Source organism: Pseudophryne corroboree, chromosome 9 (assembly GCF_028390025.1).
Source record: "Pseudophryne corroboree isolate aPseCor3 chromosome 9, aPseCor3.hap2, whole genome shotgun sequence".
Lineage (NCBI taxonomy): Eukaryota > Metazoa > Chordata > Amphibia > Anura > Myobatrachidae > Pseudophryne > Pseudophryne corroboree.
The window spans coordinates 8,695,780-8,721,223 of NC_086452.1; the positions used below are offsets into that span (position 1 = coordinate 8,695,780).

The following is a 25,444-nucleotide window of genomic DNA, read 5'->3' on the forward strand; positions in this document are numbered from 1 at the left end:
CCCACCCGATCATACTCCCGCATGGGAGCCCCAGCGTCATGCTGAGGTTTTAGCAGAAGTAGCTGTTGGCTTCTGCTCCTGTGAACCTGCTGGTGTTGTATGTTTTCTACCTCTACCCCGACCTCTTCCTGCGAGGAAGGTGGTGCCTTTTGCCTTTTTGTACCTGTTGGGCCGAAAGGACTGCATGGTATGAGAATGATACCCTTTCTTAGGGGGGACAGCTGCGGAAGGCAAAAATGCAGACTTGCCTGATGTAGTCGTGGAAATCATGGCATCCATTTTATCACCAAAGAGGGCCTCCCCATTGTAAGGGAGCGCCTCAATAATTCTCTTTGATTCCGCATCAGCATTCTATTGGCGAATCCATTACGCCCTGCGGCCTGAAATCGCCATAGCTGAGGCTCTTGAACCCAGCAAACCAATATCCTTCATAGCCTCAACAAAGTTACCTGCAGCATCTTTGATATGGCTGAGAATTAGGACTATGTCATCCTTATCAACCGTGTCAATATTAACTATCAAGTTGTCTGCCCACTTCTCCACAGCGTTACCCACCCACGCACAAGCAATGGTGGGTCTGAGTAACGTACCGTTAGCCGTATATATAGATTTTAATGTCGTCTCTAATTTACGGTCAGCAGGATCCTTCAAAGAAGCTGACCCTGGGGAAGGCAAAACTATTTTCCTAGACAGCCTAGAGACTATCATAGGGGATGTCTCCCATTTGTGCCTGTCTTCCTCAGGGAATGGGTACGCTACACGTATCTGTCTGGAAATAGTAAATTTCCTTTTGGGGTTAGACCAGGCTTCCTCAAAGAACGCATTCAAATCCTTTGACGGAGGAAAAGTCACCACCTGTTTCTTATTTAATCTAAAATAATCCTTTTGTGCAGGTGTTGTATCGGTAAACTCTAACACCTCTTTTATAGCGACTATCATACATTGTATGCTCTTTGCTAATTTTGGGTCTACCCCTCTCAAATCCCCAGTGTCGGCTTCCGTGTCGGAATCTGTGTCTGTGTCCCCCTGCATTATCTGGGCCAGAGACCTTTTTTGGGAACTGGGTGGGACCCGAGTAGATGATATAGAGGGATCAGCAAACAGTGCATCCTCCACAGACTGCCTCCAATATTTAGTCTGTTGTTCAGACTCTGAGAATTTCTGTGCAAGCATGGAAATATTATTTTGCAACTTTCTCACCCACTCTGGCTCCTTCTGAGAGGGAAGGGCCACCATATTACCCACTTGTGCCTCCAAAATGGGTTCTTCCGGGGAAGAGTTTACCCCCTATGTCTGACATGTTACACACGTGTACAGCCCCACACACACACACACCCCTATCACACAGGAGAGCTATCGGGGACAGACACACACTGATGTCTGTCAGAGAGACACAGATGGATTTGCCAGCTCACACCCTGCACCCTATAAGAATGTGCAGTACACAATTTCAGCGCATATACCAATTATAGGCCCGTAGACCTAATAACTATTAACAGTCCCTCCCCCTCTATAACACCCTGGTACTTGTATCAGCCGTGTCTTGAGGAGAAAAACTGCGTCTGGATCCTCACAGTGGCGTTCTGCAGGAGAAAATGGCGCGCAGTGAGTGAACTGTACTGTCTGAGGAGAAGCTCCGCCCCCTTGCAATGGCGCGATTCACACACTCATAATGGGAATTATTTATACTGGTCCCGGGGACAGCACGTCCTCTAGAAGCGGGGATGTGCCCTAATTTACCAGTGAGAGTCAGGTATACCATGCCGCTCATAGCGCGTCCCCCCGCCCCTTCCCCCGCACGCTCTGCTCCCGCTGCTGGGAGACAATGGCGCGCAGCGTCCCTGCCGCTGCGCTGTACCTGAAAGCCGCCAACGATGACCGGAGGACCCTCTCTCTCTGCAGGCACTCCGGTAACATACTCACCAGCCTTTTTTCTTCTGGCTCTGTTAGGGGGTGGCGGCAGTGCTGTGGGAGTGAATGCTGGCCAGGCTTGGGCTGTGTTCAGTACCCTCAGGAGCTATTGGTGTCCTGTCAGCGGAAGTAGAACCATTAACTAATTGAGAAGTTGGTTCTAACTCTCCCCCCCCCCCCCCCCCAGTCCCACGAAGCAGGGAAGCTGTTGCCAGCAGCTTCCCTGTAAAATGAAAAACCTATCAAAGTCTTTTCCAGCTAAGCTCTGTAGAGCTCCACTAGAGTGCATCCAGTCTCCTGGGCACATTTTCTAAACTGAGGTCTGGAGGATTGGCATAGAGAGAGGAGCCAGTTCACACTCTTAAAAAGTCTTAAAGTGCCGAAGGCTCCTGCGGAACCGTCTATACCCCATGGTACTAAAATAGACCCCAGCATCCTCTAGGACGTAGGAGAAGTATATATATATATCGTTACTGAAATAATACAGATAATGTACAGCGGAGGAAAACTTTACTGCAAAGCAATTATTACTGACCAACAAACTACCAAAGTACAGACTGCTCAATCATAGCCTACCCAATCAAATCCTGTCCAATCAAATCCTATCCAATCATATCCTTTCTAATTATATTCTATCTAATCATATCCTGTCCAATGATATCCTTCCAAATCATATCCTACCCAATCATATCCTGTCCAATGATATCCTTCCCAATCATATCCTACCGAATCATATCCTACCCAATCGTATCCTACCTAATCATATCCTTCCCAATCATATCCTGTCCAATGATATATACTTCCAAATCATATCCTACCTAATCATATCCTTCCCAATCATATCCTGTCCAATGATATCCTTCCCAATCATATCCTACCTAATCATATCCTACCGAATCATATCCTACCCAATCGTATCCTACCTAATCGTATCCTTCCCAATCATATCCTGTCCAATGATATCCTTCCAAATCATATCCTACCTAATCATATCCTTCCCAATCATATCCTGTCCAATGATATCCTACCCAATCGTATCCTATCCAATTATATCCTACCTAATCATATCCTGTCCAATTATATCCTTCCCAATCATATACTGTCCAATGATATCCTTCCCAATCATTTCCTTCCCAAACATATCCTGTCCAATGATATCCTTCCCAATCATATCCTACCTAATCATATCCTGTCCAATGATATCCTTCCCAATCATATCCTACCTAATCATATCCTGTCCAATGATATCCTTCCCAATCATATCCTACCTAATCATATCCTTCCCAATCATATCCTGTCCAGTCATATCCTACGCAATCATATCTTACCTAATCATATCCTGTCCAATCATATCCTACCCAATCATATCCTACCTAATCATATGCTGTTCAATCATATCCTTCCCAATAATATCCTGTCCAATGATATCCTTCCCAATCATATCCTGTCCAATCATATCCTTCCCAATCCTATCCTGTCCAATGATATCCTACCCAATCATATCCTATCCAATCATATCCTACCTAATCATATCCTGTTCAATGATATCCTTCCCAATCATATCCTTCCCAATCATAATCCTGTCCAATGATATCCTTCCCAATCATATCCTGTTCAATGATATCCTTCCCAATCATATCCTACCTTATCATATCCTGTCCAATGATATCCTTCCCAGTCATTTTCTACCCAATCACATCCTGTCCAATCATATCCTGTCCAATGATATCCTTCCCAATCATATTCTACCCCAGTGATGGCTAACCTTGACACTCCAGCTGTTGTTGAACTACACATCCCAGCATGCCCTGCATCAGTTTTAGCAAGGCAAAATAGCAAAACTGTAGCAGGGCATGCTGGGATGTGTAGTTCAACAACAGCTGGAGTGTCACGGTTAGCCATCACTGCTCTACCCAATCATATCCTGTCCAATCATATCCTGTCCAATGATATCCTTCCCAATCATATTCTACCCAATCATATCCTGTCCAATCAAATTCGGCCCAGTCAAATCTTACCCAATAAATGTAGCACAACTATATAATATAATATAGTCAGATATTGCTGCAGTGAAGGGACAGGACACCCCCCGTTGTGGGAGCATATGGTGAATGGTAAATGCATTTCTCTAACGTCCTAGTGGATGCTGGGGACTCCGTAAGGACCATGGGGAATAGACGGGCTCCGCAGGAGACTGGGCACTCTATAAGAAAGATTTGGTACTACCTGGTGTGCACTGGCTCCTCCCTCTATGCCCCTCCTCCAGACCTCAGTTAGATTTCTGTGCCCGGCCGAGCTGGATGCACACTAGGGGCTCTCCTGAGCTTCTAGAAAGAAAGTTTAAAATTAGGTTTTTTATTTTACAGTGAGACCTGCTGGCAACAGGCTCACTGCATCGAGGGACTAAGGGGAGAAGAAGCGAACCTACCTGCTTGCAGCTAGCTTGGGCTTCTTAGGCTACTGGACACCATTAGCTCCAGAGGGATCGACCGCAGGACCCGTCCTTGGTGTTCGTTCCCGGAGCCGCGCCGCCGTCCCCCTTACAGAGCCAGAAGCATGAAGATGGTCCGGAAAATCGGCGGCAGAAGACATCAGTCTTCACCAAGGTAGCGCATAGCACTGCAGCTGTGCGCCATTGCTCCTCATACACACTTCACACTCCGGTCACTGAGGGTGCAGGGCGCTGGGGGGGGGGCGCCCTGAGCAGCAATAAAAACACCTTGGCTGGCAAAATAACCACAATATATAGCCCCAGAGGCTATATATGTGGTAATTACCCCTGCCAGATTACAGAAAAAAGCGGGAGAAAGGCCGCCGAAAAAGGGGCGGAGCCTTCTCCCTCAGCACACTGGCGCCATTATTCCATCACAGTTCCGCTGGAAGGAAGCTCCCTGACTCTCCCCTGCAGTCTACACTACGGAAAGGGTAAAAAAGAGAGGGGGGCACTAAAATTGGGCGCAGTTTAATATAATAAGCAGCTATAAAGGGTCATAATTCAGTTAGTCCCTGTATTATTATAGCGCTCTGGTGTGTGCTGGCATACTTTCTCTCTGTCTCCCCAAAGGGCTTTTGTGGGGTCCTGTCTCCTTGTAAGAGCATTCCCTGTGTGTGTGTGTGTGCGGTGTGTCGGTACGGCTGTGTCGACATGTTTGATGAGGAGACTTATGTGGAGGCGGAGCAGATGCCTATTAATGTGATGTCAAAGACAGACACCTGAGTGGATGGATTTATGGAAGGAATTACGTGCAAGTGTCGACTCCTTACATAAAAAATTTGACGACATGCCAAATGCGGGACAGCCGGCTTCTCAGCTCGTGCCTGCCCAGACGATTCAAAGGCCGTCAGGGGCCCTGAAACGACCACTACCTCAGATGGCAGACACAGATGTCGACACGGATACTGATGCAAGTGTCGACGACGATGAGTCAAATTTAATGTCCACTAGGGCCATTTGTGGCATGATTGAGGCAATGAAAGAGGTATTGCACCTTACTGATATAAATCCAGGTACCTCAAAAAAGGGTATTATGTTTGGGGAGAAAAAACTACCTATAGTTTCTCTATCGTCCTAAGTGGATGCTGGGGTTCCTGAAAGGACCATGGGGAATAGCGGCTCCGCAGGAGACAGGGCACAAAAAAGTAAAGCTTTACTAGGTCAGGTGGTGTGCACTGGCTCCTCCCCCTATGACCCTCCTCCAGACTCCAGTTAGATTTTGTGCCCGAACGAGAAGGGTGCAATCTAGGTGGCTCTCCTAAACAGCTGCTTAGAGAAAGTTTAGTTTAGGTTTTTTTCTTTACAGTGAGTCCTGCTGGCAACAGGATCACTGCAACGTGGGACTTAGGGGGAAAGTAGTAAACTCACCTGCATGCAGAGTGGATTTGCTGCTTGGCTACTGGACACCATTAGCTCCAGAGGGATCGAACACAGGCCCAGCCGTGGAGTCCGGTCCCGGAGCCGCGCCGCCGACCCCCTTGCAGATGCTGAAGCGTGAAGAGGTCCGGAAACCGGCGGCTGAAGACTCCTCAGTCTTCATAAGGTAGCGCACAGCACTGCAGCTGTGCGCCATTTTCCTCTCAGCACACTTCACTGGGCAGTCACTGAGGGTGCAGAGCGCTGGGGGGGGGCGCTCTGAGAGGCAAATATAAACCTTATACAAGGCTAAAAATACCTCACATATAGCCCATAGGGGCTATATGGAGATATTTAACCCCTGCCTGACTGGAAAAATAGCGGGAGAAGAACCCGCCGAAAAAGGGGCGGGGCCTATCTCCTCAGCACACGGCGCCATTTTCTGTCACAGCTCCGCTGGTCAGAACGGCTCCCAGGTCTCTCCCCTGCACTGCACTACAGAAACAGGGTAAAACAGAGAGGGGGGGCACATTAATGGCTATATATATATATATTAAAGCAGCTATAAGGGAGCACTTAATATAAGGATATCCCTTGTATATATAGCGCTTTGTGGTGTGTGCTGGCAGACTCTCCCTCTGTCTCCCCAAAAGGGCTAGTGGGTCCTGTCTTCATTAGAGCATTCCCTGTGAGTTTGCGGTGTGTGTCGGTACGTGGTGTCGACATGTATGAGGACGATATTGGTGTGGAGGCGGAGCAATTGCCAAATATGCAGATGTCACCCCCCAGGGGGTCGACACCAGAATGGATGCCTTTATTTGTGGAATTACGTGATGGTTTATCTTCCCTTAAACAGTCAGTTGAGGACATGAGGCGGCCGGACAATCAATTAATGCCTGTCCAGGCGCCTCAAACACCGTCAGGGGCTGTAAAACGCCCTTTGCCTCAGTCGGTCGACACAGACCCAGACACGGGCACTGATTCCAGTGACGACGGTAGAAATTCAAACGTATTTTCCAGTAGGGCCACACGTTATATGATTTTGGCAATGAAGGAGACGTTACATTTAGCTGATACTACAGATACCGTAAAACAGGGTATTATGTATGGTGTGAAAAAACTACAAACAGTTTTTCCTGAATCAGAAGAATTAAATGACGTGTGTGATGAAGCGTGGGTTGCTCCTGATAAAAAGTTGATAATTTCAAAAAAGTTATTGGCATTATACCCTTTCCCGCCAGAGGTTAGGGCGCGCTGGGAAACACCCCCTAAGGTGGACAAGGCGCTCACACGCTTATCCAAACAAGTGGCGTTACCCTCTCCTGAGACGGCCGCACTTAAGGATCCATCAGATAGAAAGATGGAAGTTATTCAAAAGAATATATACACACATGCAGGTGTTATACTACGACCAGCTATAGCAACTGCCTGGATGTGCAGTGCTGGAGTAGTTTGGTCAGAATCCCTGATTGAAAATATTGATACCCTAGATAGGGACAATGTTTTACTGTCGTTAGAACAAATAAAGGATGCATTTATCTATATGCGTGATGCACAGAGGGATATTTGCACACTGGCATCTCGGGTGAGTGCTATGTCCATTTCAGCCAGAAGAGCCTTATGGACACGACAGTGGACAGGCGATGCGGATTCAAAACGTCACATGGAGGTTTTGCCGTATAAAGGGGAGGAGTTATTTGGAGTTGGTCTATCAGACTTGGTGGCCACGGCTACTGCCGGGAAATCCACTTTTTTACCTCAAGTCACTCCCCAACAGAGAAAGGCACCGACCTTTCAACCGCAGCCTTTTCGCTCCTACAAAAATAAGAGAGCAAAGGGCTTGTCGTACCTGCCACGAGGCAGAGGAAGAGGGAAGAGACACCAACAGGCAGCTCCTTCCCAGGAACAGAAGCCCTCCCCGGCTCCTGCAAAAACCTCAGCATGACGCTGGGGCCTCTCAAGCGGACTCGGGGACAGTGGGGGGCAGTCTCAAAAATTACAGCGCGCAGTGGGCTCACTCGCAGGTAGACCCCTGGATCCTGCAGATAATATCTCAGGGGTACAGGTTGGAATTAGAGACGGATCCTCCTCATCGTTTCCTGAAGTCTGCCTTACCAACCGTCTCTTCCGAAAGGGAGAGGGTGTTGGAAGCCATTCACAAGCTGTACGCTCAGCAGGTGATAGTCAAAGTACCCCTATTACAACAAGGAAAGGGGTATTATTCCACTCTAATTGTGGTACCGAAGCCGGATGGCTCGGTAAGGCCTATTCTAAATCTGAAGTCCTTGAACCTCTACATAAAAAAGTTCAAGTTCAAGATGGAGTCACTCAGAGCAGTGATAGCGAACCTGGAAGAAGGGGACTTTATGGTATCCTTGGACATCAAGGATGCGTATCTACACGTTCCGATTTACCCCGCACACCAGGGGTACCTCAGGTTCATTGTTCAAAACTGTCACTATCAGTTTCAGACGCTGCCGTTCGGATTGTCCACGGCGCCTCGGGTCTTTACCAAGGTAATGGCCGAGATGATGATTCTTCTTCGAAGAAAAGGCGTATTAGTTATCCCATACTTGGACGATCTCCTAATAAGGGCAAGGTCCAGAGAACAGCTGGAGACAGCTTTAGCACTATCTCAAGAGGTGCTAAGACAACACGGGTGGATTCTGAATATTCCAAAATCCCATTTAATCCCGACAACTCGTCTGCTGTTCCTAGGAATGATTCTGGACACGGTTCAGAAAAAGGTTTTCCTTCCAGAGGAAAAAGCCAAGGAGTTATCCGATCTGGTCAGGAACCTCCTAAAACCAGGAAAAGTGTCAGTACATCAATGCACAAGAGTCCTGGGAAAAATGGTGGCTTCTTACGAAGCAATTCCATTCGGCAGATTCCATGCAAGAATATTCCAAAGGGATCTGTTGGACAAATGGTCAGGGTCGCATCTGCAGATGCACCTGCGAATAACCCTGTCACCAAAGACAAGGGTGTCACTTCTGTGGTGGTTGCAGAAGGCTCACCTATTAGAAGGCCGCAGATTCGGCATTCAGGATTGGATCCTGGTGACCACGGACGCCAGCCTGAGAGGCTGGGGAGCAGTCACACAAGGAAGAAACTTCCAGGGAGTATGGACGAGTCTGGAAAAGTCTCTTCACATAAACATTCTGGAACTAAGAGCAATCTACAATGCTCTAAGCCAGGCGGAACTTCTCCTGCAAGGAAAGCCGGTGTTGATTCAGTCGGACAACATCACGGCGGTCGCCCATGTAAACAGGCAGGGCGGCACAAGAAGCAGGAGTGCAATGGCAGAAGCTGCCAAGATTCTTCGCTGGGCGGAGAATCACGTGATAGCACTGTCAGCAGTGTTCATCCCGGGCGTGGACAACTGGGAAGCAGACTTCCTCAGCAGACACGATCTTCATCCGGGAGAGTGGGGTCTACATCCAGAAGTCTTCAACATGTTAATAGACCGTTGGGAAAGACCAATTGTAGACATGATGGCGTCTCGCCTCAACAAGAAACTGGACAAATATTGCGCCAGGTCAAGAGATCCACAGGCAATAGCTGTGGACGCACTGGTAACTCCTTGGGTGTACCAGTCAGTGTATGTGTTTCCTCCTCTGCCGCTCATACCAAAGGTATTGAAGATCATACGGCAAAGAAGAGTAAGAACAATACTAGTGGTTCCGGATTGGCCGAGAAGGACTTGGTATCCGGAACTTCAAGAGATGCTCACGGACGAACCGTGGCCTCTACCTCTGAGAAGGGACCTGCTACAGCAGGGTCCCTGTCTTTTTCAAGACTTACCGCGGCTGCGTTTGACGGCATGGCGGTTGAACGCCAGATCCTAAAAGGGAAAGGCATTCCAGAAGAAGTCATTCCTACCTTGATTAAGGCACGGAAGGAAGTCACCGTGAAACATTATCACCGCATTTGGCGAAAATATGTAGCGTGGTGCGAGGATCGGAGGGTTCCGACGGAGGAATTCCAACTGGGTCGTTTCCTACATTCCTGCAATCAGGATTATCTATGGGTCTCAAATTGGGATCCATTAAGGTTCAAATTTCGGCCCTGTCAATATTCTTCCAAAAAGAATTGGCCTCTGTCCCTGAGGTCCAGACTTTTGTCAAGGGAGTACTGCATATACGGCCTCCTGTGGTGCCTCCGGTGGCACCGTGGGATCTAAATGTAGTTTTAGATTTCCTCAAATCCCATTGGTTTGAACCATTGAAAAAGGTGGATTTGAAATATCTCACATTGAAAGTGACTATGTTACTAGCCCTGGCCTCTGCCAGGAGAGTATCTGAATTGGCGGCTTTATCTTATAAAAGTCCTTATCTAATCTTCCATTCGGATAGGGCAGAACTGCGGACTCGTCCGCATTTTCTCCCTAAAGTGGTATCAGCATTTCATCTGAACCAACCTATTGTGGTGCCTGCGGCCACTAGCGACTTGGAGGACTCCAAGTTGTTGGACGTTGTCAGAGCCTTAAAAATATACATTGCAAGGACGGCTGGAGTCAGAAAATCTGACTCGCTGTTTATATTGTATGCACCCAACAAGTTGGGCGCACCTGCTTCAAAGCAGTCGATTGCTCGTTGGATTTGTAACACAATTCAACTTGCACATTCTGTGGCAGGCCTGCCACAGCCTAAAACTGTAAAAGCCCACTCCACAAGGAAGGTGGGCTCATCTTGGGCGGCTGCCCGAGGGGTCTCGGCATTACAACTCTGCCGAGCAGCTACGTGGTCGGGGGAGAACACGTTTGTAAAATTTTACAAATTTGATACCCTGGCAAAGGAGGACCTGGAGTTCTCTCATTCGGTGCTGCAGAGTCATCCGCACTCTCCCGCCCGTTTGGGAGCTTTGGTATAATCCCCATGGTCCTTTCAGGAACCCCAGCATCCACTTAGGACGATAGAGAAAATAAGAATTTACTTACCGATAATTCTATTTCTCGGAGTCCGTAGTGGATGCTGGGCGCCCATCCCAAGTGCGGATTATCTGCAATACTTGTACATAGTTATTGTTAACTAATTCGGGTTATTGTTAAGGAGCCATCTTTAAGAGGCCCTTTCTGTTGTCATACTGTTAACTGGGTTTAGATCACAAGTTGTACGGTGTGATTGGTGTGGCTGGTATGAGTCTTACCCGGGATTCAAAATGCCTCCCTTATTGTGTATGCTCGTCCGGGCACAGTACCTAACTGGAGTCTGGAGGAGGGTCATAGGGGGAGGAGCCAGTGCACACCACCTGACCTAGTAAAGCTTTACTTTTTTGTGCCCTGTCTCCTGCGGAGCCGCTATTCCCCATGGTCCTTTCAGGAACCCCAGCATCCACTACGGACTCCGAGAAATAGAATTATCGGTAAGTAAATTCTTATTTTTTCCCCCATCTGAGGAGTTGAATGAGGTGTGTGAAGAAGCGTGGGCTTTCCCCGATAAAAAATTGGTGATTTAAAAAAAAAAAAAAAAAAAAATTACTAATGGCGTTCCCTTTCTCGCCAGGGGATAGGTCACGTTGGGAAACTCCCCCTAGGGTGGATAAAGCGCTCACACGTTTGTCTAAAAAGGTGGCACTACCGTCTCCGGATACGGCCGCCCTAAAGGAACCTGCTGATAGAAAGCAGGAGGCTATCCTAAAATCTATTTACACACACACTGGTGTTATACTGAGACCAGCTATTGCTTCAGCCTGGATGTGCAGTGCTGCTGCTGCTTGGTCAGATTCCCTGTCGGAAAATATTGACACCCTAGACAGAGACACTATATTGCTAACCATAGAGCATATAAAAGACTCGGTCTTATACATGAGAGATGCACAGAGGGAGATCTGCCGGCTGGCATCTAGAATAAGTGCTTTGTCCATTTCTGCTAGAAGAGGCTTATGGACTCGGCAGTGGACAGGAGATGCAGATTCTAAAAGGCACATGGAAGTTTTGCCTTATAAGGGTGAGGAGTTATTCGGGGACGGTCTCTCAGACCTTGTTTCCACAGCAACGGCTGGGAAATCTGCATTTTTGCCCCATGTCCCCTCACAGCCTAAGAAAGCACCGTATTACCAAGTACAGTCCTTTCGACCCCAGAAAAACAGGCGGGGAAAAGGCGGGTCCTTTCTGTCTAGAGGCAGAGGAAGGGGGAAAAAGCTGCAACACACAGCAGGTTCCCAGGACCAAAAGTCCTCCCCCGCTTCTTCCAAATCCGCTGCATGACGGTGGGGCTCCACAGGCAGAGCCAGGTACGGTGGGGGGCCGCCTCAAGAATTTCAGCGATCAGTGGGCTCGCTCACGGGTGGATCCCTGGATCTTTCAAGTAGTATCTCAGGGGTACAAGTTGGAATTCGAGGCGCCTCCCCCCCGCCGTTTCCTCAAATCAGCCTTACCGACGACTCCATCGGGCAGGGAGGCTGTGCTAGAGGCCATTCACAAGCTGTATTCCCAGCAGGTGATAGTCAAGGTACCCCTACTTCAACAAGGCCGGGGCTACTATTCCACACTGTTTGTGGTACCGAAACCAGACGGTTCGGTGAGACCCATTTTAAATTTGAAATCCTTGAACACTTACATAACAAAATTCAAGTTCAAGATGGAATCGCTCAGGGCGGTTATTGCAAGCCTGGACGAGGGGGATTACATGGTATCCCTGGACATCAAGGATGCTTACCTGCATGTCCCTATTTACCTTCCTCACCAGGAGTACCTCAGATTTGTGGTACAGGATTGCCATTACCAATTCCAGACACTACCGTTTGGACTGTCCACGGCACCGAGGGTGTTTACCAAGGTAATGGCAAAAATGATGATACTCCTTCGAAAAAAGGGAGTTTTAATTATCCCGTACTTGGACGATCTCCTTATAAAGGCGAGGTCCAGGGAGCAGTTACTGGTCGGAGTAGCACTATCTCGGGAAGTGCTACAACAGCATGGCTGGATTCTAAACATTCCAAAGTCACAACTGGTTCCTTCCACTCGCTTACTGTTCCTGGGGATGATTTTGGACACAGAACTGAAAAAAGTGTTTCTCCCGCAGGAGAAAGCCAAGGAGCTGTCATCTCTAGTCAGAGACCTCCTAAAACCAAAACGGGTATCGGTGCATCGCTGCACACGAGTACTGGGAAAAATGGTGGCTTCATACGAAGCATTTCCATTCGGCAGGTTCCATGCAAGGACCTTCCAGTGGGACCTCTTGGACAAGTGGTCGGGATCGCATCTTCAGATGCATCAAATGATAACCCTGTCTCCAAGGACCAGGGTGTCTCTACTGTGGTGGCTGCAGAGTGCTCATCTTCTAGAGGACCGCAGATTCGGCATACAGGACTGGGTCCTGGTAACCACGGATGCCAGCCTTCGAGGCAGGGGAGCAGTCACACAGGGAAGAAACTTCCAAGGACTTTGGTCAAGTCAGGAGACTTCCCTACACATAAATATTCTGGAACTAAGGGCCATTTACAATGCCCTAAGTCAGGCAAGACCCCTGCTTCAAAGCCAGCCGGTACTGATCCAGTCAGACAACATCACGGCAGTCGCCCATGTGAACCGACAGGGCGGCACAAGAAGCAGGATGGCGATGGCGGAAGCCACAAGGATTCTCCGATGGGCGGAAAATCACGTACTAGCACTGTCAGCAGTGTTCATTCCGGGAGTGGACAACTGGGAAGCAGATTTCCTCAGCAGACACGACCTGCACCCGGGAGAGTGGGGACTTCATCCAGAAGTCTTCCTACTGTTGGTAAACCGTTGGGAAAGGCCACAGGTGGACATGATGGCGTCCCGCCTCAACAAAAAACTAAAGAGATATTGCGCCAGGTCAAGGGACCCTCAGGCGATAGCTGTGGACGCTCTAGTGACACCGTGGGTGTACCAGTCGGTTTATGTGTTCCCTCCTCTGCCTCTCATACCAAAGGTACTGAGAATAATAAGAAGGCGAGGAGTAAGAACGATACTCGTGGTTCCGGATTGGCCAAGAAGGGCTTGGTACCCGGAACTTCAAGAAATGATATCAGAGGACACATGGCCTCTACCGCTCAGACAGGATCTGCTGCAGCAGGGGCCCTGTCTGTTCCAAGACTTACCGCGGCTGCGTTTGATGGCATGGCGGTTGAATTCCGGATCCTAAAGGAAAAGGGCATTCCGGAGGAAGTCATTCCTACGCTAATAAAAGCCAGGAAAGAAGTAACCGCAAACCATTATCACCGTATTTGGCGGAGATATGTTGCGTGGTGTGAGGCCAGGAAGGCCCCAACAGAGGAATTTCAGCTGGGTCGCTTTCTACACTTCCTACAGTCGGGAGTGACTATGGGCCTAAAATTGGGTTCCATTAAGGTCCAGATTTCAGCCCTGTCGATTTTCTTCCAGAAAGAACTGGCTTCACTGCCTGAAGTTCAGACTTTTGTAAAGGGAGTGCTTCATATTCAGCCCCCTTTTGTGCCTCCTGTGGCACCTTGGGATCTCAATGTGGTGTTGAGTTTCCTAAAATCACATTGGTTTGAACCACTTAAAACTGTGGATCTGAAATATCTCACGTGGAAAGTGGTCATGCTATTGGCCTTGGCTTCGGCCAGGCGTGTGTCAGAATTGGCGGCCTTGTCTTGTAAAAGCCTGTATCTGATTTTTCATATGGATAGGGCAGAATTGAGGACCCGTCCCCAGTTTCTCCCTAAGGTGGTATCTGCTTTTCACTTGAACCAACCTATTGTGGTGCCTGCGGCTACTGGGGACTTGGAGGATTCCAAGTTACTGGATGTAGTCAGGGCCTTGAAACTTTATGTTTCCAGGACGGCTGGAGTCAGAAAGACTGACTCGCTTTTTGTCCTGTATGCACCCAACAAGATAGGTGCTCCTGCTTCTAAGCAGTCTATTGCGCGCTGGATTTGTAGCACTATTCAGCTGGTGCATTCTGCGGTAGGCTTACCGCAGCCTAAATCTGTAAAAGCCCATTCCACACGGAAGGTGGGCTCATCTTGGGCGGCTGCCCGAGGGGTCTCGGCTTTACAACTTTGCCGAGCTGCTACTTGGTCAGGGGCAAACACGTTTGCAAAATTCTACAAATTTGATACCCTGGCTGAGGAGGACCTGGAGTTCTCTCATTCGGTGCTGCAGAGTCATCCGCACTCTCCCGCCCGTTTGGGAGCTTTGGTATAATCCCCATGGTCCTTACGGAGTCCCCAGCATCCACTAGGACGTTAGAGAAAATAAGATTTTACTCACCGGTAAATCTATTTCTCGTAGTCCGTAGTGGATGCTGGGCGCCCATCCCAAGTGCGGATTGTCTGCAATACTTGTATATAGTTATTGCCTAACTAAAGGGTTATTGTTGAGCCATCTGTTGAGAGGCTCAGTTATATTTCATACTGTTAACTGGGTATAGTATCACGAGTTACACGGTGTGATTGGTGTGGCTGGTATGAGTCTTACCCGGGATTCAAAAATCCTTCCTTATTGTGTCAGCTCTTCCGGGCACAGTATCCTAACTGAGGTCTGGAGGAGGGGCATAGAGGGAGGAGCCAGTGCACACCAGATAGTACCAAATCTTTCTTATAGAGTGCCCAGTCTACTGCGGAGCCCGTCTATTCCCCATGGTCCTTACGGAGTCCCCAGCATCCACTACGGACTACGAGAAATAGATTTACCGGTGAGTAAAATCTTATTTTTGGCTCATTTAGAGATTGGAGTGACCCAGCTAGAGTAAACGTTGCCAGTTTACACGCTGACCAAATCATGTTGCAGTGTAAGGGTAGGGGTATAAAATCCACTGACAGATGTACAGATGGAGACGGGCACATCCCTGCCCAGCACTGAGTGGCAGTGTAGTTGTAAGTCTGCCACCTGTGGAGACATCCAGCATTCATGGCACTGCAGCTCTTGTATTAGGGTGGTGTGTCAGTGCCACGTAATGGGGCCCGTTATGTTTCATCACAACATGGTGTAAATGGTAACCGCTGCACAGCTGTATACATTGTGATGTTAGGATAAATCGTACGGCGTATTCCTGTAACGATGTAGTGATTACTGTCATTCAGCTCAGCGTGGTCTCAGCCCTCCGCATTCCTCACTGCCAAACGCAGCCGCTTTCCCAATATCTGCGCATGGCGAGAAATGGATTTAACACTTTTTTTTTTTTAAGATCTTTTTTTTTTTTTCAATAGCTTCAAATGATGTAACACTTAAGAATACAGCGCCCTGCTATGCTATATAACATATTCTGTATAAACAAAAGGAAATACATTGTCTCTGGCAGATTGTTAAATAAGCGCAAATGGGAAAGATTTTATTGGCTGGTGTATTTCCACTAACTGCGTATGTTTGTTACACACTAAATACCGGGCAATTTGTTGTTGGTTTGTGGCCCTTACTAATGAGGTGCCCTCAATATACACAGGGAGGTGGCAGAAACAGCCATAACAGGCAGAGCCCAGGACTATTCTAGTCCTTTATTGAAGAAAAGGGGGTGCTGTGACATGCTGCATAGACACTTATAGACATGAGGTGTAGGGGGCGCTGTGACATGCTGCATAGACACTTATAGACATGAGGTGTAGGGGGCGCTGTGACATGCTGCATAGACACTTATAGACATGAGGTGTAGGGGGCGCTGTGACATGCTGCATAGACACTTATAGACATGAGGTGTAGGGGGCGCTGTGACATGCTGCATAGACACTTATAGACATGAGGTGTAGGGGGCGCTGTGACATGCTGCATAGACACTTATAGACATGAGGTGTAGGGGGCGCTGTGACATGCTGCATAGACACTTATAGACATGAGGTGTAGGGGGCGCTGTGACATGCTGCATAGACACTTATAGACATGAGGTGTAGGGGGCGCTGTGACATGCTGCATAGACACTTATAGACATGAGGTGTAGGGGGTGCTGTGACATGCTGCATAGACACTTATAGACATGAGGTGTAGGGGGCGCTGTGACATGCTGCATAGACACTTATAGACATGAGGTGTAGGGGGCGCTGTGACATGCTGCATAGACACTTATAGACATGAGGTGTAGGGGGCGCTGTGACATGCTGCATAGACACTTATAGACATGAGGTGTAGGGGCGCTGTGACATGCTGCATAGACACTTATAGACATGAGGTGTAGGGGGCGCTGTGACATGCTGCATAGACACTTATAGACATGAGGTGTAGGGGGCGCTGTGACATGCTGCATAGACACTTATAGACATGAGGTGTAGGGGGCGCTGTGACATGCTGCATAGACACTTATAGACATGAGGTGTAGGGGGCGCTGTGACATGCTGCATAGACACTTATAGACATGAGGTGTAGGGGGCGCTGTGACATGCTGCATAGACACTTATAGACATGAGATGTAGGGGGCGCTGTGACATGCTGCATAGACACGAGGTGTAGGGGGCGCTGTGACATGCTGCATAGACACTTATAGACATGAGGTGTAGGGGGCGCTGTGACATGCTGCATAGACACTTATAGACATGAGGTGTAGGGGGCGCTGTGACATGCTGCATAGACACTTATAGACATGAGATGTAGGGGGCGCTGTGACATGCTGCATAGACACGAGGTGTAGGGGGCGCTGTGACATGCTGCATAGACACTTATAGACATGAGGTGTAGGGGGCGCTGTGACATGCTGCATAGACACTTATAGACATGAGGTGTAGGGGGCGCTGTGACATGCTGCATAGACACTTATAGACATGAGGTGTAGGGGGCGCTGTGACATGCTGCATAGACACTTATAGACATGAGGTGTAGGAGGCGCTGTGAGATGCTGCATAGACACTTATAGACATGAGGTGTAGGGGGCGCTGTGACATGCTGCATAGACACTTATAGACATGAGATGTAGGGGGCGCTGTGACATGCTGCATAGACACGAGGTGTAGGGGGCGCTGTGACATGCTGCATAGACACTTATAGACATGAGGTGTAGGGGGCGCTGTGACATGCTGCATAGACACTTATAGACATGAGGTGTAGGGGGCGCTGTGACATGCTGCATAGACACTTATAGACATGAGGTGTAGGGGGCGCTGTGACATGCTGCATAGACACTTATAGACATGAGGTGTAGGAGGCGCTGTGAGATGCTGCATAGACACTTATAGACATGAGGTGTAGGGGGCGCTGTGACATGCTGCATAGACACTTATAGACATGAGGTGTAGGGGGCGCTGTGACATGCTGCATAGACACTTATAGACATGAGGTGTAGGGGGCGCTGTGACATGCTGCATAGACACTTATAGACATGAGGTGTAGGGGGCGCTGTGAGATGCTGCATAGACACTTATAGACATGAGGTGTAGAGGGCGCTGTGACATGCTGCATAGACACTTATAGACATGAGATGTAGGGGGCGCTGTGACATGCTGCATAGACACTTATAGACATGAGGTGTAGGGGGCGCTGTGACATGCTGCATAGACACTTATAGACATGAGGTGTAGGGGGCGCTGTGACATGCTGCATAGACACTTATAGACATGAGGTGTAGGGGGCGCTGTGACATGCTGCATAGACACTTATAGACATGAGGTGTAGGGGGCGCTGTGACATGCTGCATAGACACTTATAGACATGAGGTGTAAGGGGCGCTGTGACATGCTGCATAGACACTTATAGACATGAGGTGTAGGAGGCGCTGTGACATGCTGCATAGACACTTATAGACATGAGGTGTAGGGGGCGCTGTGACATGCCGCATAGACACTTATAGACATGAGGTGTAGGGGGCGCTGTGACATGCCGCATAGACACTTATAGACATGAGGTGTAGGGGGTGCTGTGACATGCCGCATAGACACTTATAGACATGAGGTGTAGGGGGTGCTGTGAGATGCTGCATAGACACTTATAGACATGAGGTGTAGGGGGCGCTGTGACATGCTGCATAGACACTTATAGACATGAGGTGTAGGGGGCGCTGTGACATGCTGCATAGACACTTATAGACATGAGGTGTAGGGGGCGCTGTGACATGCTGCATAGACACTTATAGACATGAGGTGTAGGGGGCGCTGTGACATGCCGCATAGACACTTATAGACATGAGGTGTAGGGGGTGCTGTGACATGCCGCATAGACACTTATAGACATGAGGTGTAGGGGGTGCTGTGAGATGCTGCATAGACACTTATAGACATGAGGTGTAGGGGGCGCTGTGACATGCTGCATAGACACTTATAGACATGAGGTGTAGGGGGTGCTGTGAGATGCTGCATAGACACTTATAGACATGAGATGTAGGGGGCGCTGTGACATGCTGCATAGACACTTATAGACATGAGGTGTAGGGGGCGCTGTGACATGCTGCATAGACACTTATAGACATGAGGTGTAGGGGGCGCTGTGACATGCTGCATAGACACTTATAGACATGAGGTGTAGGGGGCGCTGTGACATGCTGCATAGACACTTATAGACATGAGGTGTAGGGGGCGCTGTGACATGCTGCATAGACACTTATAGACATGAGGTGTAAGGGGCGCTGTGACATGCTGCATAGACACTTATAGACATGAGGTGTAGGAGGCGCTGTGACATGCTGCATAGACACTTATAGACATGAGGTGTAGGGGGCGCTGTGACATGCCGCATAGACACTTATAGACATGAGGTGTAGGGGGCGCTGTGACATGCCGCATAGACACTTATAGACATGAGGTGTAGGGGGTGCTGTGACATGCCGCATAGACACTTATAGACATGAGGTGTAGGGGGTGCTGTGAGATGCTGCATAGACACTTATAGACATGAGGTGTAGGGGGCGCTGTGACATGCTGCATAGACACTTATAGACATGAGGTGTAGGGGGCGCTGTGACATGCTGCATAGACACTTATAGACATGAGGTGTAGGGGGCGCTGTGACATGCTGCATAGACACTTATAGACATGAGGTGTAGGGGGCGCTGTGACATGCCGCATAGACACTTATAGACATGAGGTGTAGGGGGTGCTGTGACATGCCGCATAGACACTTATAGACATGAGGTGTAGGGGGTGCTGTGAGATGCTGCATAGACACTTATAGACATGAGGTGTAGGGGGCGCTGTGACATGCTGCATAGACACTTATAGACATGAGGTGTAGGGGGTGCTGTGAGATGCTGCATAGACACTTATAGACATGAGATGTAGGGGGCGCTGTGACATGCTGCATAGACACTTATAGACATGAGGTGTAGGGGGCGCTGTGACATGCTGCATAGACACTTATAGACATGAGGTGTAGGGGGCGCTGTGACATGCTGCATAGACACTTATAGACATGAGGTGTAGGGGGCGCTGTGACATGCTGCATAGACACTTATAGACATGAGGTGTAGGGGGTGCTGTGAGATGCTGCATAGACACTTATAGACATGAGGTGTAGGGGGCGCTGTGACATGCTGCATAGACACTTATAGACATGAGGTGTAGGGGGCGCTGTGACATGCTGCATAGACACTTATAGACATGAGGTGTAGGGGGCGCTGTGAGATGCTGCATAAACACTTATAGACATGAGGTGTAGGGGGCGCTGTGAGATGCTGCATAGACACTTATAGACATGAGGTGTAGGGGGTGCTGTGACATGCTGCATAGACACTTATAGACATGAGGTTTAGGGGGCGGTGTGACATGCTGCATAGATACTTATAGACATGATCATTTCCTATGCACATTCTAAAAGTGACATTTTCCAGCAGTGCTAATTAAGCAGTTCCCCTATAGTATACATTACAGAATATGTAAGGGAGAGTCATAGAGGGAACAATAACACCCACCTTATATAATACCCCTTGTGCTTTCAATTTCACTATGGCCCTCATGTCTAAGATAGGCTGATGTATCACACGTGCACTTCGGAGACGGCACTTTGTGTCGGCAAAGCCAGTAGATTGCTGCCATCCATTCATAACACCAAAATGTATGGGGGACTGTTGGCACACTCCGTGCTCCCAATGCTTGGCACACTCATGGGCACTACATGGCGCGTTTCACCAAGCAGGCTGCGGAAACAGATCCACTGGAATGAATGGGAAATGCTTCAGCCACCAATACAACAGCTGAAGGATCAAAACAGTGTTTACATTAGAAGATAAATAGATGAAACATGAATGTGCTACTTCCGGGCTACAGGCGGCCCACCGGGCTCCGATAGGCCCACGCAGCTTACACAGGCAGTGACTGAGGGGTGACACAGATCTCAGTGGGAAAGGGATAGGAGACTGCACAGAGCCAACTAGAAATAAACACGTTATCACATACAGTATATGTATGATGTATGTAGGATGCACACGTCATTATATTTTCCCATGTGCGGGGTTATGTGTCTGTCATGGTGCACAGCTGTAATGTGCTGCTTCTGGAGCTGACACCTGGGAGGAATGGACTGTCTCAGGATAGAATGTACTAAGCTGTTTGCTGTCTTATTATCACTAATGATATGTATTTACTTTCAGGGAACTCGTGGTGACAAAGGCTCTAAGGGGGAAATGGTAAGAAAACAGAGTATCCTGGAAAGAAGCATTACATTAAAATGTTCATTGTTGCATTTGTGTTCATTTAAATGGAAGTTGAGATATTCCAGATCATGTGAGTTGTATTTTATATACTGCAGCAAATATAATTATTAAATAAATGCGGTTGTCCGGTAAGGGATGAGGACTACAAACTTCTCTACTCATATGGCCGGCCTGCGCCCTCCCAAAGGGGCCTGATCTTCTCTACTAAGCGTATGCGCCTGCCCAGAGGGGCCCGATCTTCTCTACTGATTGCATGGCCCACCCAGAGGGGCCTGATCTTCTCTACTGAGTGTATGCGCCCACCCAGAGGGGCCTGATCTTCTCTACTGAGTGTATGCGCCCACCCAGAGGGGCCTGATCTTCTCTACTAAGCGTATGTGCCCGCCCAGAGGGGCCCGATCTTCTCTACTGATTGCATGGCCCACCCAGAGGGGCCTGATCTTCTCTACTGATCACATGGCCCACCAGAGGGGCCTGATCTTCTCTACTAAGCGTATGTGCCCGCCCATAGGGGCCCGATCTTCTCTACTGATTGCATGGCCCACCCAGAGGGGCCTTATCTTCTCTACTGATCGCATGGCCCACCAGAGGGGCCTGATCTTCTCTACTGATCGCATGGCCCACCCAGAGGGGCCTGATCTTCTCTACTGATCGCATGGCCCACCAAAGGGGCCTGATCTTCTCTACTGAGCGTATGTTCCTGCCCAGAGGGGCCTGATCTTCTCTACTGATTGCATGGCCCGCCCAGAGGGGCCTGATCTTCTCTACTGATCGCATGGCCCACCCAGAGGGGCCTGATCTTCTCTACTGAGCGTATGTACCTGCCCAGAGGGGCCCTATCTTCTCTACTGATTGCATGGCCCACCCAGAGGGGCCTGATCTTCTCTACTGATCGCATGGCCCACCAGAGGGGCCTGATCTTCTCTACTAAGCGTATGTGCCCGCCCAGAGGGGCCCGATCTTCTCTACTGATTGCATGGCCCATCCAGAGGGGCCTTATCTTCTCTACTGATCGCATGGCCCACCAGAGGGGCCTGATCTTCTCTACTGATCGCATGGCCCACCCAGAGGGGCCTGATCTTCTCTACTGATCGCATGGCCCACCAGAGGGGCCTGATCTTCTCTACTGAGCGTATGTTCCTGCCCAGAGGGGCCTGATCTTCTCTACTGATCGCATGGCCCGCCCAGAGGGGCTTGATCTTCTCTACTGATCGCATGGCCCACCCAGAGGGGCCTGATCTTCTCTACTGAGCGTATGTACCTGCCCAGAGGGGCCCTATCTTCTCTACTGATTGCATGGCTCACCCAGAGGGGCCTGATCTTCTCTACTGATCGCATGGCCCGCCCAGAGGGGCCTGATCTTCTCTACTGATCGCATGGCCCACCCAGAGGGGCCTGATCTTCTCTGCTGATCGCATGGCCCGCCCAGAGGGACCTGATTATCTCTAGTGAGCGCCTGTGCAGCATTACTGCCCCCCTACACGCATGCGTACACACGCACACACAGGTCTGGCATTACTGACACCATTGTTACATGCCTAGTGATTGTTATGTAACCATCAATTCTAGTTTGAACCATGGATGGTACGCAGTTCTAATGCCAGCACAGTTGCTGTAAGTAGCATTTTACCATTTGACTGTGGACTTATCATATACATTCCAGATCAGATTGTTCAGCAGTTAGACCATCCAGTGTCTGCAGCCATTTACCACACACGTGGACTATGGACATCAGCTGGCCACGTGTTCCAGGCTGAGAATAGGACAGATGGGGTGAAGCGCTAGAGATTTTCTGAGTAGGATCTGAGGATACAGTGAAGGGGTTTTGCGGAGCGTGCAGCCCAGGTGCTTCTCTTGCAATGGCGTGGCATCTGTATTTGCACAGTTGTGCCCAGTTCTGCATGGATTAGCGCATCAGTGTCTCGCCTGATACTGTGTTGCTCCTGAAAACGGATTGCTCTGTATTTCATCTAGGTGCAGAAACAAGGTTTCATCTTGTGGGACAAGATATTTAAATGTAATGGGCGCTGGAGTGTTCTCCTTTAAATATGTGTTTATTTTCATATCAAATATAATATGACAGTTAAAAGACGAGACAAAACAATATTAATATAAAAACTGAGGCACAACAGGTGAAGCGGAAAACATGTCATGCACAGCAACACGAAGACAGCAAAGATAGCATAAAATCCTTGTGCTAACCAAGTAGTGTCTCTGGAAAAAGAACCTGTTAGGCGTGAAACGCGTTGGTAGTGGCTGTTAAGGACCATCAGCACAAGGGGTCTGTCTGCTCGCCACGCTCAGCACACTCATTTATTCTCCCTCTATGGGTGTCGTGGACATCCACAGAGGGAGAATATGTCAGGAGTGTGCCGGTCAGGATTCCGGTGTTGGTATTCCGGCCGCCGGTATTCCGTCCCACGGGATGTTGACCGCATCCCGTCCAGACTGCCACCAGTGGATCCATCTCCAGTAGTGCCACTTACACAAAATACCCCCTGTAGTAGTGCCGCTTACACAGAATCCCCCCTGTAGTAGTGCCGCTTACACAAAATCCCCCCTGTAGTAGTGCCGCTTACACAAAATCCCCCCTGTAGTAGTGCCGCTTACACAAATCCCGCCTGTAGTAGTGCCGCTTACACAGAATCCCCCCTGTAGTAGTGCCACTTACACAAATCCCGCCTGTAGTAGTGCCGCTTACACAGAATCCCCCACTGTAGTAGTGACGCTTACACAAAATCCCCCCTGTAGTAGTGCCGTTTACACAAAATCCCCCCTGTAGTAGTGCCACTTACACAGAATCCCTCCTGTAGTAGTGCCGCTTACACAAAATCCCCCACTGTAGTAGTGCCGCTTACACAAATCCCCCCTGTAGTAGTGCCACTTACACAAATCCCCCCTGTAGTAGTGCCACTTACACAAAATACCCCCTGTAGTAGTGCCGCTTACACAGAATCCCCCCTGTAGTAGTGCCGCTTACACAAAATCCCCCCTGTAGTAGTGCCGCTTACACAAAATCCCCCCTGTAGTAGTGCCGCTTACACAAATCCCGCCTGTAGTAGTGCCGCTTACACAGAATCCCCCCTGTAGTAGTGCCACTTACACAAATCCCGCCTGTAGTAGTGCCGCTTACACAGAATCCCCCACTGTAGTAGTGACGCTTACACAAAATCCCCCCTGTAGTAGTGCCGTTTACACAAAATCCCCCCTGTAGTAGTGCCACTTACACAGAATCCCTCCTGTAGTAGTGCCGCTTACACAAAATCCCCCACTGTAGTAGTGCCGCTTACACAAATCCCCCCTGTAGTAGTGCCACTTACACAAATCCCCCCTGTAGTAGTGCCACTTACACAAATCCCCCCTGTAGTAGTGCCGCTTACACAGAATTCCCCCTGTAGTAGTGCTGCTTATACAGAATCCCCCCTGTAGTAGTGCCGCTTACACAAAATCCCCCCTGTAGTAGTGCCGCTTACACAGAATCCCCCCTGTAGTAGTGCCGCTTACACAGAATCCCCCCAGTAGTAGTGCCGCTTATACAGAATCCCCCCTGCAGTAGTGCCGCTTACACAGAATCCTCCCTGTAGTAGTGCCGCTTACACAAATCCCCCCTGTAGTAGTGCCGCTTACACAGAATCCCCCCTGTAGTAGTGCCGCTTACACAGAATCCCCCCTGTAGTAGTGCCGCTTACACAAAATCACCCCTGTAGTAGTGCCGCTTACACAGAATCCCCCCTGTAGTAGTGCCGCTTACACAAAATCACCCCTGTAGTAGTGCCGCTTACACAGAATCCCCCCTGTAGTAGTGCCACTTACACAAAATGCCCCCTGTAGTAGTGCCGCTTACACAAAATCCCCCCTGTAGTAGTGCCGCTTACACAGAATCCCCCGTATAGTAGTGCCGCTTACACAGAATCCCCCACTGTAGAAGTGCCGCTTACACAGAATCCCCCCTGTTTTAGTGCCGCTTACACAAAATCCCCCCTGTAGCAGTGCCGCTTACACAAAATGCCCCCTGTAGTAGTGCCGCTTACACAGAATCCCCCCTGTAGTAGTGCCGCTTACACAGAATCCCCCCTGTAGTAGTGCCGCTTACACAAATCCCCCCTGTAGTAGTGCCGCTTACACAGAATGCCCCCTGTAGTAGTGCCACTTACACAAATCCCCCCTGTAGTAGTGCCGCTTACACAGAATG

The 25,444-nt window shown here is 49.2% G+C and overlaps 1 protein-coding gene across 4 annotated transcripts in view; it reads left to right on the forward strand.

The window, feature by feature from the left end:
- Nucleotides 1-25,444, forward strand: part of COL24A1 (collagen type XXIV alpha 1 chain) — a 767,149-nt gene that overhangs the window by 698,039 nt on the left and 43,666 nt on the right. For all 4 annotated transcript variants that reach the window (XR_010186531.1, XM_063938932.1, XM_063938934.1 and 1 more), the window contains exon 53: nucleotides 21,190-21,225. Coding sequence is in view for 3 of the 4 variants with exons in the window: in XM_063938932.1 (XP_063795002.1) it covers nucleotides 21,190-21,225 (36 nt within the window). In the remaining variant the exon portion in view is untranslated. The remainder of the gene's footprint in view (nucleotides 1-21,189; nucleotides 21,226-25,444) is intronic.